The sequence below is a fragment of the Sander vitreus genome, chromosome 2 (genome assembly GCF_031162955.1).
Source record: "Sander vitreus isolate 19-12246 chromosome 2, sanVit1, whole genome shotgun sequence".
NCBI classification, from domain to species: domain Eukaryota; kingdom Metazoa; phylum Chordata; class Actinopteri; order Perciformes; family Percidae; genus Sander; species Sander vitreus.
In genome coordinates, this window is record NC_135856.1 from 9,685,300 (window position 1) to 9,699,982 (window position 14,683).

Here is a 14,683-nt window from a genome sequence, read left to right on the forward strand (position 1 = left end):
CGTTTCACTGCGCTCATTAATGCTGCATGCTGACAGCTAAGTGTCATCTTTTGACTAGACTTGCCTTAGAATGGCAATATAAAAACACAAGCCAAGACATGCCACACACACACACACACACACACACACACACACACACATAAAGCCACACCACACCAAGAGTAGAAGATCCAAGCCCCAAGGGGAGACAGACACAGACAATGGGAAGCAGTGAGAGGACCGAGAAAGATGCCCAATTTTAAATATTCATCTCTTCCTTCAGCTGCCAAACCCTCTATCTATCTCTGTCATCAGGCCCCCCCAAATGATGGAGGGAGAAGATGGTAAGACGGGAATGAGAGAGAGGAAGAAGAAACAAGAAACATGTAGGAGTAATAGAGAGGCAGGGCAGGAGTTAAGCTCTCGAGAGTGCTCAATGATTATTTGATTAATTTTGAGTATTATATTTGTTGCGGTTTGGCTGCTTGACAAAACCCACAATGACATAATGAGGTAACATTTCATCACCACTATACTGAATTAAGAGCATGTGCAATTGCTTCATGACTGCAAAAAATGTTTTGGTACAGTGAGGAAAACTAAAATAAAATATTTTTGCCCCATTCATTCTGAAAATAATCAGGAATCAACAATAATTGATGGGAATAATTATTCCAGAATAAATTAAGGCAACAAACATTCACACATGATTACTGTAGTACTCTAAAAGGAGAAAAAGGCAATATGTCAATATTTCACAAATGTTATAATAACAGTATGTACCCACTAAGGATCATTATAGCAGTGCTCAAGCACTCTGTGTTCTCTGTGACTCAGGCAGAGAGAAACACTGTTGGGCATTGGCAAGTGCTTTGGCCCAGTCTGTCTCTACAGCGAGAGGCTGCTTGAATGCCGTGCAGAGAAACACTGGCACCTCAGTGTGTTTTAGCCAAGCTCAGGAGGCGCTGTAGGGAAAATGAGTTAGCATGTCTGATGTAGCAGACAAAACGTTGCCCAAAGAAGCGAAAAAGCAAAGCCTGCAAGTTAGTTCAGACTTGACTTGAGTCAGCCATCGCACTAACATGGTATACTCTTCTCACTGCAATATCCTACTCTGCTCTCTCTTATGCTCACCTGAAAGCAATGCTGACCTGACACCAGTACCGCTGCTGTTCATATAGCATCTGAAAAGACCCACCTCCACTTCAAGATCCACCTGTTGTGGCTCTGAGTTAACGTTCCCCTAGGTAGGAAGCTGTTGTTGTCACTCCCCACTCCCTGTCGTGCTGAGCTAAGTGTTTCCTTGTGGGGAGTGACGAGGTCAGAGCTTAGACGCCAAATATCAACATTGACTTAATAATCCATCCATCCATCCACATGAGTTGGCTGACTGAATTTAGATTCAACAATGTCAAGCCTCAGGTTTTGTCTGATGTAGTCATTGTCCAGTGTTGCTATAGATTACAGGGAAAACAAAATACTTCACAGTTCGCCTCACTACACGATGATGCCAGCTAGATATAGACAACTGACACCGACAAAAGTAGAACTTTTAAAGGCCATGGTGAACCAAAATAAGTTGTATACTGAACTAGATATTGTGTGCTGAATGGATCATGACAAATATCAGATTATTTTACAATAATACCAATAGATGCAGACCTACAGCAGGCTCACCTAGAGGTTAGAGGTGTGCTGCTGTATGGCTTTCTTACTGTATTGGCCCTGAGGGAGAAACTGTGAAACTACACCGGTTGAAAATCTTTTTCAGCATGTACTCACCACTACTGCCAATGTGACCTGCAGCAAAGCATTTAGCTGAACAACCCTTAGCTCTGACATTCTGGTGGGAGCGAAGGGCCACAGCAATAATATTTCTTGTAATATGTCTTTGTTTATATACAGAGAGAAAGAAGGAGCCAGAGTAGAAAGAGCAGGGAAGATAATGTAAATGTAAATGGGTTCTTTACCTGTTGACCCTCGGTTCTTCTTGCCAACTGTCCATCAGCCAGAGAAAATGAGATGAAAAGAAGTGGGACAAAAGGAGAGATAAGAAGTGGGGGAAAGAGGCAGGCAAGATATAATTTAGATTTCAAGTGTGGTGCAGCAAAATGACACATTTGGAAAATACACATTAGAAAATTGCAAAAAAGATAATATAGGCTTTCATAAATCAGCAGCTTTAAGGTGTCTCAGAAGTGAGTAGGCCCACAGCAAAAGGAGACTCACTCTGAGAAAGAAGGAAAAAACAAAAACAGACAGAGAGCAAGATATGGATGAGAGGGAAGAAGAGGCAGAAAGAATGGCATGTTATCATGGAGTCCAGAGGAAGACAAGTTGTTTGCAGCCCATCCATCAACTGCCAGCTACCAAATTTTGTCTCTCTCATTCACTCTTTTCTTCGCCCCCTCTATCTCCCCCCTCTGTCCTTCTCCTTGTATTTGTCGTAAGGCTGGGGGTAGCAAAGCTGTAGGCTTCGAGAAAATGATGACATTGACATTCTACTGGCAGAAAACTACATTCACCATTCATCTATCAATACACTACCCCTCCACAATCCTATTCAGCCACTCAGCCACTCACTCAACTCTTGAATACTGTCGATTTTAGTGTGTGTGTGTGTGTGTGTGGTGAAATATGTGCGTCAAGGCCTTAATTTAGATTCTGACGTATCAGCGCAAACTTCGTTTAGCCTATGCAATGGACACACGCAAAGACACACACACACACACACACACACACACACACACGCCCACTGACACACAAACAGAAACACGATGGCTTTGGCCTGAGGGGGGGGGGTTGCATACATTTCTACATGTATTCAAATTATGTCATACTGAGTCATCTTCAGTTGCAAACGGGAACAGAGAAACAATGGGGACATCAGGGGACAACAGAGTGAGCGTGAGCTAGTAGTGTGTGCGTGTGTGTGTGTGTGTGTGTGTTCACAACACAACAAAGCATCTGACGTTCACAGAGCTAAATCCACTAAACACATTTTCCAGCAACGTTCACTTCCCTCATTGCAATGCATTGGACCATATGTTGTCCTAATCAATGTGTTTATTGATGTGCATTTCACTGCAGAGATAACTACTGTGGTGCAGGTGAATGGCTACAGCAGTAGTACTACAGCAGGCTACTTCTCAGTATCATGGTTGATATTAATGTGATGTGTTTAAATACAGTTTGAGGTGATATTATTATGTGCCTAAGTGTGTCTCGGCCTTGAGTATGATTTGTATTCATGAATTCACTATTGTGTATTCAACTGCCTGAAGGACCTACAAATAAGCAGGTCACCATGTCCTCTGTATGTGCTTGCCACGGTGTGTGTGTGTGTGTGTGTGTGTGTGTGTGTATGCTCTATTGGTTGTCTATGGGTTTGTGTACAAGCAGGAATAAGTACAGCATCCTGTGTGCCGTACCTGTCCTTTCAGGTGTGTAAAGGCTGCTGCTGCTATGTGTGTCTTATTGTGTTACCTTCCCAGCTGACCTGTGCAGATGCTGACCCTTTAGTCCCCAGCTGTGGGTCACCTATTTGCTGTAGCACTCTCAAACGCTCCATGACTCTCTCTTCCTCCCTCCCTCTCGACACACAAACAGCCCCACCGGGCCTACCTTCCTTTCTTTCCATCTACATACAACCAGACACCCCTTTTGCCCTTGGTGACAATCTATTCTCCTGCTCAGCCTCGCTTCGTTCTCCCCATCCACCCACATCGGCATCCACTGTCACACTTCCCCAAGCAAAAGGATACGTTTTTAGCAACACTCTCTCTCTCTCTCTCTCTCTCTCTCTCTCTCTCTCTCTCTCTCTCTCTCTCTCTCTCTCTCTCTCTCTCTCTCTCTCTCTCTCTCTCTCGGTTGTTTTAAACCCAGAGTTCAACCTCAAAACCCTTACCATTCCAATTTACCCTGTCAATCTCACTCTCCCTGCACTCTGTTCCTGTTTCGTGGTCTAAAACACACATGCATGCACGCACACGCACACACCTATTTGAAATTCATATACAGTAAATGGCTATACAAAAGAAACACTCCAAATTCCAAAACTGACATTCACGGAAAGAAACACAAGGATACATAGACCCCAACTACACACACACAGACACACAGAGACACACACACACACACACACACACACACACACACACACATACACACACAGCTGTGTCCGGTAAAATAATAAGCTGGCTGGAGTGTTGACCTCAGACCTCGGAGAAATTCCTGAAGGACCCAGATGGTAAAATTTTATAGTCCGAATGCTTCCTCTCCTTATACCCAGTAGTCTGTCTCACATTGTAAATCTGACCAGAATTAAGGAGAGTATTCATTTATAAACAGCATATAAACAGCAGTGAGCAGGTTTACATATTAAAACTTAGTTTTCACACAAGCCTACACTTTGCTCTCCCGAATCCTGTCTTTTGCTCAGATTCTTCTTCCCTCCATAAATGTGGACTCTGGGAAGGTTACATCTTCCTGCTGTCTGTCTGTACCAAAACACTAGCATCAGTTGACCTTTCCAATTTACCATGTCAATCATGCCCCCACACACACAAACACACACAGGCAGCTGGTATGCACAGCACAGTCTCCCATACACATACAGGTAAACGCTGGTGTCAATCATCCTTGGGATTTGGAATCCCACACGACACCAGGTTTTGACATTCTCGGCTCACTGTGTGAAAGAAAAAAAAGTTTAGCTTATCCCTGCCATTCTTCCTCCTCTTCCTTTTTCTCTCCATACAGACTTTAGGTTTATTTGTGCCCAAACAGAATGCCTGCACTTAAATGCGCACCCAAGAACATGGGTGCCATGTTTCATTACCTTCATACTGTGAGCCTAATGATTATGAGATGTAATTTCCAATTCAAAGCAGTGTGCAACTTCCGCAAGTTTGCACCTCTAATAAGAGACAAAAAAAATAGGAAGCCTCTGATCATGCAGAAATATAAAAAGGCAAGAGAGAGGTAGTGAGGGATGAAATACATAAGGGGAAGACAAGGGAAAGTTGGAGCCAAAAGGTGGGGCTTTCAAAGTTCAGTGAGGTGGTGCTGCTGTGTGCCCAACACCTCCGGGTGAAATACCAGATGGAGAAGGGACCAAGAGAGACAAGAAATGAGGGGATGCATCATTACTAAAGCAGGTTGTTTCCTTGTTTTTTTCTTCTTCTTTATCCAGTATGCTGCAGGGTACTACCCTATCTCACACTTCTTCTTCACTGTCACCCCTTCTTTGTCTTTATCTCTCAACCTCTCTGCTATCACTTCTATCTGTCCTGCACTTGAAGAACTGTGCCTAAGAGACCCTCAGCAAAAGTAAATAAGCCTTATATATAAGAGGATACTGAATTTGAAGTGCCTCATTTAGAAACAAGTGGTATTCCAGTTAAGCATTCACTGTTCACTGTGTAGTTTCTGCTTTTGACAAAGTCCATTCATTTGGGACATGGCAGCGAGTGGAGGGACGAGGCCTGGTGGAATGTGACAGATCAATGGAGGGCAACACGTCCTGGCATTTCCTTGGCCACTTTTGTAAGACACTTTGGTCTTTTGGAGCCGATTAGAAATGCGATGCTGTACAAAGAATATTTTGTATTCCCTTTGGGAAACTTCCTTAAAGATAACCAATAAATACAATATATAGTACTGTATATTCCTAAGGTCTAAAAGTTAGGATTTTTTTAATTTTTTTTTATCAATTAATTAATGTATTATTTTTCAGTTAAGGCCCCTTTACTCTGTGTGTTTTTGTGGCTGTCCCAGACTGACGTCTGTCAAAATCTGTGCACCGTGAGACGCAGCCCTTTGACTCACTTTACATAATTGACATTCCATGTTGTCCGCTTTTCCCTGGCCACCATCGGTTTTACAACCTGCATTTACGTTCCACCATCAATTAATCACACCATCTGACATGCCTAAAACTGATATTGTACAGTCTGAAACATGATTTGCTAGAACCATCTTGCACATTTTGGCATAGCACATTATCTTCGATCTATAGAATAATTTAAGCTGGAAACAGACTTTAAGATTACTGAAACCCCATAGACACTCCAGACGACTGTTTCCACCAACATTCAGATTTGTCTTAGCAGCCAGAATGGAGCACATATTGAACGACGAGTGAATACAGAAAACAATAAACTGGGCGATATGAAGGCAGTTGCATCATGGGGCCATCGACTAAATCCTGCCAGAACACAAATACATGAGTTTGCCTTGCTATTTCATATATTGCAACTCACAGAGAAAAGAAACGCTAAATTTAGATGAGATGACATTGAAACAGGTCTAGTCCAACTTGGTCTGGAACAGTTGTCAATTTTTAGAATCAGATCAACCACTGTAATGTGCGTCCCAGCAATTATTCTATAACATGTCAGAAAATAGTGCAAAATGTACATCAAAATTCCCCAGACCCCAAGGACCCTTCAAACTGTTTTTTTTTTGTCAGACCAACAGTCCCAAAATCACAAAATAGCCAATTTACAATAATATAACGTAGTAAAATGCTTACATTTAGGAAGCTAATATTCTCACACTAATTAAATGCTCCAATGCAGAAAATATAATCAAATCAGCCAATTATTTGATAAGTATCACTAAATATTACTTAACACTGCAGTATCTCATCCCTAAATATTTTCTGTTTACCTGAATGTAATGCACATCTCATTCAGCTGTACTGCTATTGAAAGAAATCTGATTGCCTGCAAACAAAGCCATATTAAATTATGCTGCGTGTTAGCCTCCTGCTGCGATAAAGCGAAGCTCACTCTCACAATCACTTTCACATCCTGTATGTATAAGTGCACATGGGTTATGCCTGTGTCTTTATGTCTCTGTATATATATAAAACGATCGCTCATGTGGGCAAGAACAGTTAGGGTCTGTGTCTGATTAATGACGTAATTGATTAAGTGGCTCAGAGACTGATTGGTCGGGCCTGGCTATAACAGATTCATTAGAACAGTGATAGATCAGTGAGATCTGGCTGCAGCTGTTCCGCCTGACTCCGGCCAGCATGGCCTGGTAATGGACATCATCTGTCTGTCTGTGGATCACAATATGTCCACACACGCAAGTGTGTGTGCGTGTGTGTGTGTGTGTCCTCTTTTCTTCAATCACTCTGAACAAACAGATGGGGGAGAAGAAAGTGGCGGGGAGGTAAGTAGGGATGAGGAGGAAGGAGGAGAAGGGAAGAAACTATTTTTGGATTAAAGGCCCTGTTGATCTATTCCTGTTTTCAGCATCCCCTCTCAATCTTCAACTTTTACACTCTGCCTCTCTTTCTTCCTTCCAATCCATCTCTATCGTCCTCAAAGCTTTCCCAATTTCGCACTTGCTCACAGCTCGCCTCTTTTCGTTGACTTTCTCTGGTACCCTATCCCTCTGTCCTCATCTCTTCTCTGCTATGCCTCACCCGCTTCTCTCTTTTTTTTAATCTCTTTTTCTTCCACTAATTATTTTCAAGTACTTTGTTTTGCCCTGAAACCCTGATAAAAACATTGCCTTACATACACACTGATGCAGGGGACAAGAGGACAAACACACAGTCATACATAAGTGTGTGTGTGTGTGTGTGTGTGTGTGTGTGTGCGTGTGCGTGTGAATTTGTAAATGGGTGTGAAATGTAGCCGCATTTTAGCGAGGCTTCAACAAATGAAGACCAAGTAAACAGCACCACCCACATAGTCCATGGTGTCAGTTCAACAGCTAATGAACAAATGGGATATATGTGTGCTTGTGCATAACTGTGAATTTGAGTGTTTGTATACGTGAATGTGTGCGTTTATTGGTGTGAGAATATGAAACATTACTGGCTCTATAAATGACAATATATGTACAACATGTCTTTTTGGCTTAAAAGTAAAACTTCATTCTTGACCTTGACTATGACATATGGCCAAAAGCGACCGAAAAAGAAATTAAGAGGTCTTTGAATTTAGAGTATCTAGAACTGCTGTTTCCAGGGTCAAGACAGAACTATGTCAAGCTCAGGTATCATCAGGAAAATGTATTTAAAGAATAAAAGTAAAAGTACTCAATGCAGAAAAACCCTTACATTTTAGAAACTGGCAACGATCAAAACAGTTCTGTCAATCAACTAAGTGTTTAATCGTCTAATCATTTCAGTTGAACTTGTAGCTGTATATATCGTTGAGTTGTTGTTGAATTTATAATAAAACATCGTATTTCATAAACTCCGCTTAAAAACCAAAACGTAGCAATGTACTGTAAATGTAGCCTTAAAGTTACTATCAGTATTGAAAAGAAGCATCTTCTCTACATTGCTTAACACACACACACACACACACACACACACACACACACACACACACACACACACACACAGGTGTGCACCAGTATCTACAAACATTTGAGCAAATAAGACCCAAAAACATCATTTTAATTTGGTTTATTAGTGGTGCCTCTGTGACTTCACTGAGTGAAGCTACTTTAACAGGTGACTTCAGAATTGTTGTCATGGTAATGTCAGTGGACAGTTTTTAAAAGGCAGCAAACAGCCTCACCTTTATCCACAATTTTTTCCATCTATAGTGTCAAATTATTTCTCGGATGGTTTAGTTTAACAGGACTCCTTTGTGTTAACAAAGAGACAACAATTGTCTTGTTTACTACAGTAAAAGACAATTTCATATATTGTATATTGACCATAGATTGTGTTTTGCACTGCAGTTTCTCTTGAAGCCTTTCTACATTTTTGTTTTGTTGGGTTTAGTAAATGCATGCATTTTGTTTCTTTTGCTGCAGAAATTCAATACCGAAAATGAATGACCCATCTCAGAGTAGCTTTATAGAATGTACGGTCTATGAAAAAAAGAAGACAGAGACAGAATTGTCCTAGTACTCGTCTTCCTCTCCCTCGTGCAGGCAAATTCCTCCTTTCTTTGTGTTCATCTATATTGTTCAAATAGGACCTCTTTTACAGAAGCTGGTCATATAATTAGAATATCATGAAAAAGTTGATTTATTTTAGTAATTCCATTCAACGAGTGAAACTTGTATAATGTATACATTCATTCCACACAGACTGATATATTCCAAGTGTTTATTTCTTTTAATTGTGATGATTATAACTGACAACTAATGAAAACCCCTAATTCAGTATCTCTGGAAATTTGAATATTACTTAAGACCAATACAAAAAAGGACTTTTAGAAATGTTGGCCAACTGAAAAGTATGAACATGAAAAGTATGAGCATGTACAGCACTCAATACTTAGTTGGGGCTCCTTTTGCCTGAATTACTGCAGCAATACGGCGTGGCATGGAGTCGATCAGTCTGTGGCACTGCTCCGGTGTTAGGAGAGCCCAGGTTGCTCTGATAGTGGCCTTCAGCTCTTCTGCATTGTTGGGTCTGGCGCATCGCATCTTCCTCTTCACAATACCCCATAGACTTTCTATAGGGTTAAGGTCAGGCGAGTTTGCTGGCCAATTAAGAACAGGGATACCATGGTCCTTAAACCAGGTACTGGTAGCTTTGGCACTGCGTGCAGGTGCCAAGTCCTGTTGGAAAATGAAATCTGCATCTCCATAAAGTTGGTCAGCAGCAGGAAGCATGAAGTGCTCTAAAAACTTCCTGGTAGACGGCTGCGTTGACCCTGGACCTCAGAAAACACAGTGGACCAACATCAGCAGATGACATGGCACCCCAAACCATCACTGACTGTGGAAACTTTACACTGGACTTCAAGCAACGTGGATTCTGTGCCTCTCCTCTCTTCCTCCAGACTCTGGGACCTTGATTTCCAAAGGAAATGCAACATTTACTTTCATTAGAGAACATAACTTTGGACCACTCAGCAGCAGTCCAGTCCTTTTTGTCTTTAGCCCAGGCGAGACGCTTCTGACGCTGTGTCTTGTTCAGGAGTGGCTTGACACAAGGAATGGGACAGCTGAAACCCATGTCTTGCTTACGTCTGTGCGTGGTGGTTCTTGAAGCACTGACTCCAGTTCCAGTCCACTCTTTGTGAATCTCCCCACATTTTTTAATGGGTTTTGTTTCTCAATCCTCTCCAGGGTGCGGTTATCCCTATTGCTTGTACACTTGTTTCTACCACATCTTTTCCTTCCCTTCACCTCTCTATTAATGTGCTTGGACACAGAGCTCTGTGAACAGCCAGCCTCTTTAGCAATGACCTTTTGTGTCTTGCCCTTCTTGTCCAAGGTGTCAATGGTCGTCTTTTGGACAGCTGTCAAACCAGCAGTCTTCCCCATGATTGTGTAGCCTACAGAACTAGACTGAGAGACCATTTAAAGGCCTTTGCAGGTGTTTTGAGTTAATCAGCTGATTAGAGTGTGGCACCAGGGGTCTTCAATATTGAACCTTTTCACAATATTCTAATTTTCTGAGATACTGAATTTGGGGTTTTCATTAGTTGTCAGTTCTAATCATCAAAAGTAAAAGAAATAAACACTTGAAATATATCAGTCTGTGTGGAATGAATGTATACATTATACAAGTTTCATTTTTTGAATGGAATTACTGAAATAAATCAACTTTTTCATGATATTTTAATTATATGACCAGCACCTGTATGTACTACCATATGGTCATGCGATTGAAAGAACCTCAACACCTGAGTGTGTTTTCTAGATGTCAATCAGCTGTGATCGATCTATTTGCATAACTTCAATCAGCTGTTTCTCAGTAGCAGTGGAACAAAATCCAGGGGATATATTTGTGTTTCAATTTACAATATGAACAGCTGTTCACTTTGACTTTAGCCTATAGTTAGGTTTAGAACATGTTGTTATCTGTTCAGACATACAGAGTGAAAGCATTTGTAAATATGGCAGTAAAGATCCATTGTTTTGGTCTTGGTTGAGCTTGTGTGTAAAAGAAGTTCAAGCATTTTAAATTTGTGTTAACTGTATGCATTTTGTGTCAAAGCAACAAGAAATGTGTTAATTGTATAGCCTTCACAGACAGATGTTGTGCTAACTGTGTTAAGAGTTTAGGAAAGTTGTTACAAGTTTTGAAAAAATTGTCATAGCAATCGTAAAAAACTGTAAAGGGAAAGAAGTCATTCAATAGATCAGGCACAGCCCGATCTATTGAATAGCACAGCCTGTTGCGCTTACTGTAACGCATGTTTCTAGGATTTCAAATAAAAAGTGACAATCCTATTAGTAATTTGTTTTGAAATGTTTATATATTTGACTTTGTCAAATATCACTTTACAATTTGCCTCTCATTTTCACACACCGATTGAGTTATACTGTATATGGGATAGAGGTTCAGTGTCTGACTCCAGGATCCTTTAACATAGAGAGAGTAAAAGAGTAACATCCAACCCTGCTATTAGTGGACGGCCTGCTTTACCTCCTGAGCCATAGGCACAACTAAACAGTTTCTCATAAAATCTACAAATAAATACCATTACAGAAATGATATCCATATTTCTCCCCCCCCCCAACAATTGGGATGGAACCTGGAGCAAAGACACACACACACACACACACACACACACACACACACACACAACAAATGCTAAGTCAAGCAACAATGACACTATCACCTCCTTCCCTCTGCCATTGAACATAGTAATACCCCTTCCTCAGCATCTCATCATCTCTCCTCCTATTTACCCATCTTTATCTTACTTCTGTTCCTCCAATCCAATCTTTCCTTTGCTACCCTACCTCATCATTCAATTTTTACCCCCTTGTTGTCTCTTCCACTGCTATTGCTTCAAATTAACATCTGCTGACTGGCCTGCTACTTCAATAACCTGTTACGCCCAGCAGGAATCACTGACACACAGAGACAATCAGTGTGTTGGCATGCACAATAATATTTCATTTATATTCGGCATACTCTGAAAACTGTTTATAAAACCCCTGAATACCAGTATGTGCTGATACAAGCTGGCATATGAACAGTGTCTCCTGTTGGGTTGCTCAGTTTGGAGTCGTGAAGCCTCACACATTTCCAAACAGTGATGAGTATCAAAATAAAGAACCACTACTGAACACAGTGGGGGAACTGTAAAACGTCTGTTTCCATGTACACAGCGTCCAACATGAGGCCTTAGCTGGAATAATCCTATTCTTGATATTATTTTTCATGCACTCTCACTGTCTGACACACACACACACACACACACACACACACACACACACACAAACACACACACACACACACACACACAGAGTCTTGGGTTGCAGGGTGTACAGCGATGTGGTGATAAGGAACCGCCACAGGATCATTAAAATCACGAGCACCACACTACTTATCTGCGCACTTGACACCTCATTCTGCATCCCGTGTGTGCTCGTGCATTTCATCTCTTTAAGGGAGCTGAGATGGTATCCCTACCCGAGTATTTGCCTGGAGAAGTGCAGATGACGATAGTACATCAACTACGTTTCCGCCTGATCCTCTGAGATGACTGAACTTAACAAACGTATCGACACACTTGATGCACACACAAAACTCACACAGAGCATCAACGTCAGGACCCCGGTCTGGAAGCTGAAGCAGTAACAGTTGACAACAAGTTTACGACGAGGCTCTGAGTTATCTAAATATTTTAGAGTGGTCGAGCCTCAATTAGTGTGCACTTTGGTTTGTGTGATTTGTTACAATACTGATACTGACAGGTGATAAGTAAGATTCATACTTATTTTTCAATAACAATAATATGGATAAGGAAGAAGATAGAGGAAGATAAGGAACTTTAAAAAAAATCACATACTAAATGCTAATTGCAAAATTAGTAAAAAACTAAACTAAACGTTATTAGATCATTTTCCAATATCGTTCCGCCCTATTACCTTATGTAGTAAACCTGTGTCTGAAAACTAAGATGACCAACAGAATGATGGTCTGTTGAATGATGGTTAATGAACAATTCTGTGTAAGCTGGCCGCGCACGTCATAATCCAGCCCGCTATGTTGGAGTATCTATATAGCAGTCGATATCTGAAAACAGCAGCTTGTTCTGTCAGTCTGTGTTATTATAAAGTTAGCTAACGTTAGCTCGGCAGCCAAAGTAGAGACTGAGAGAGCTGTCATAATATCTGATATCATCAGCTTTCAATTATCAGACATGACTTAACAGATGTTTGTCATTATTACCACAGCTAAACAACTATATGGAATTCACCATAAGATATGAAGCCTGCTTTGAATGTACAGTAATGATCAGAATAATGACATGTACATTAAATTGGTCTGGCTTTCTAGATCGATATGAACTATCAAGTTCTTGAAGTTGACTTTAAGCAAAGCCCTAATTCATTGGTCAGTGGCACACTTAAACCTAGGTGAAACCAAGTATGTACTTGATTACCATAATGTTGATCCATATGATAATTTTCTAAACATTATGTTTTCTTTAGAGTAATTAAAAAACAAAGCAATGGAGCAATGGAGAAAAGTCGTTCAAAATGCTGGCTCAAACAACGCAGTATACAGTATAGACGAAGATCATACATCACAGTGCCCTGACTAACTGGTGCCTTGCAATAAACAATGTTGTAACAGATGTAACATTACAACTTTCAGAGCTTCTTCCTGCTCCTGTTCTTTTGCCTCTTCACCTCCACAGCCTCTGCTTGTTCATTGATTCTTAGAAACTTGTCCCAGCGTCTGTGACTTTTGGTCTGTTTCCTCTCCCACTGGACACCTCTCTCACTACCTGCCTTTCTGTTGCCTTCTTTTTCTCTATTGACTATTCCCGTCATGAATGGAAAAGGATTTGGAGACAGTATAAGTGGGTGTACGAGTGTGAAATGCTCTGTCAAAGCCTTATACATGGGCATCCATCCTAATCTATTTCATCATGCTGTAAAACACACTTGCAATTAAATCCATTACTACGTGGAACAAGTAGAGCATACACACATAGCCACGCACAGTTTGCTTGTCATACTGACAGTCTATGAGTCAGTTTCCTGTCCATCCTTCCATCAATCTATCTCTCTGTCTGTACACTGGGGTTTTAATTATAGAACCACGGAGGAGCCTCATTACACTGAGAGAGAAAGAGAGAAGGGACAGAGAGAGAGAGGAAACAGACAGAGAGGAGAGATGGGGATCAACAAAGACAAGCCTGATCCCTTTGCAACTGAAATATTGAATATAATAATTCCAGACACAATCAGCCGTAGCAGGAGTTAATCAAAGCACTGATTCATTAGCAAAACCTCTTTATCAAAACCACTGAGTATTAGTGCCTATTTGTATGATCGTGTGTGTGTGTGTGTGTGTTCCACATCTGTAGACTTTAAATGACCAGACTTTCATTACAAAAGAGATCATTGTAGTCCTTACACAAGTTTCGATCTTTCAAATTAACCTGGCAGGTTATAGATATAATTGTGCTAGACTGACTCCAGCATACTGATACCAATAATTCAAGGTTTATATGCAATTACATGCATCAGTAATTCTGTTAGGTGATCTCTAGGATGGTTCTCTACATAACTAGCCTTCGGACAGCTTGAATAACAGGCGTCCTACGCAATCTCTACTTTAAAAGGATCGACTTGAGCTGGACCGTAGTTTCTTCGCAGCGTATAAATAATTATGCAACTACTTAAAGTGCCCATATTATGAAAAAAACACTTTTTCTGGGATTTGGGGTGTTCTTTTGTGTCTCTGGTGCTTCCACACGCATACCAACTTTGAAAAAAATCCATCCATGCTGTTTTG

The 14,683-nt window shown here is 40.9% G+C and overlaps 1 protein-coding gene across 1 annotated transcript in view; it reads right to left on the reverse strand.

Annotated features, from left to right (window-relative positions):
- Positions 1 to 14,683, reverse strand: part of sdk1a (sidekick cell adhesion molecule 1a) — a 252,960-nt gene that overhangs the window by 99,773 nt on the left and 138,504 nt on the right. The window contains 1 exon segment of the mRNA XM_078276505.1: positions 1,950 to 1,976. Within this exon segment, the coding sequence (XP_078132631.1) occupies positions 1,950 to 1,976 (27 nt within the window).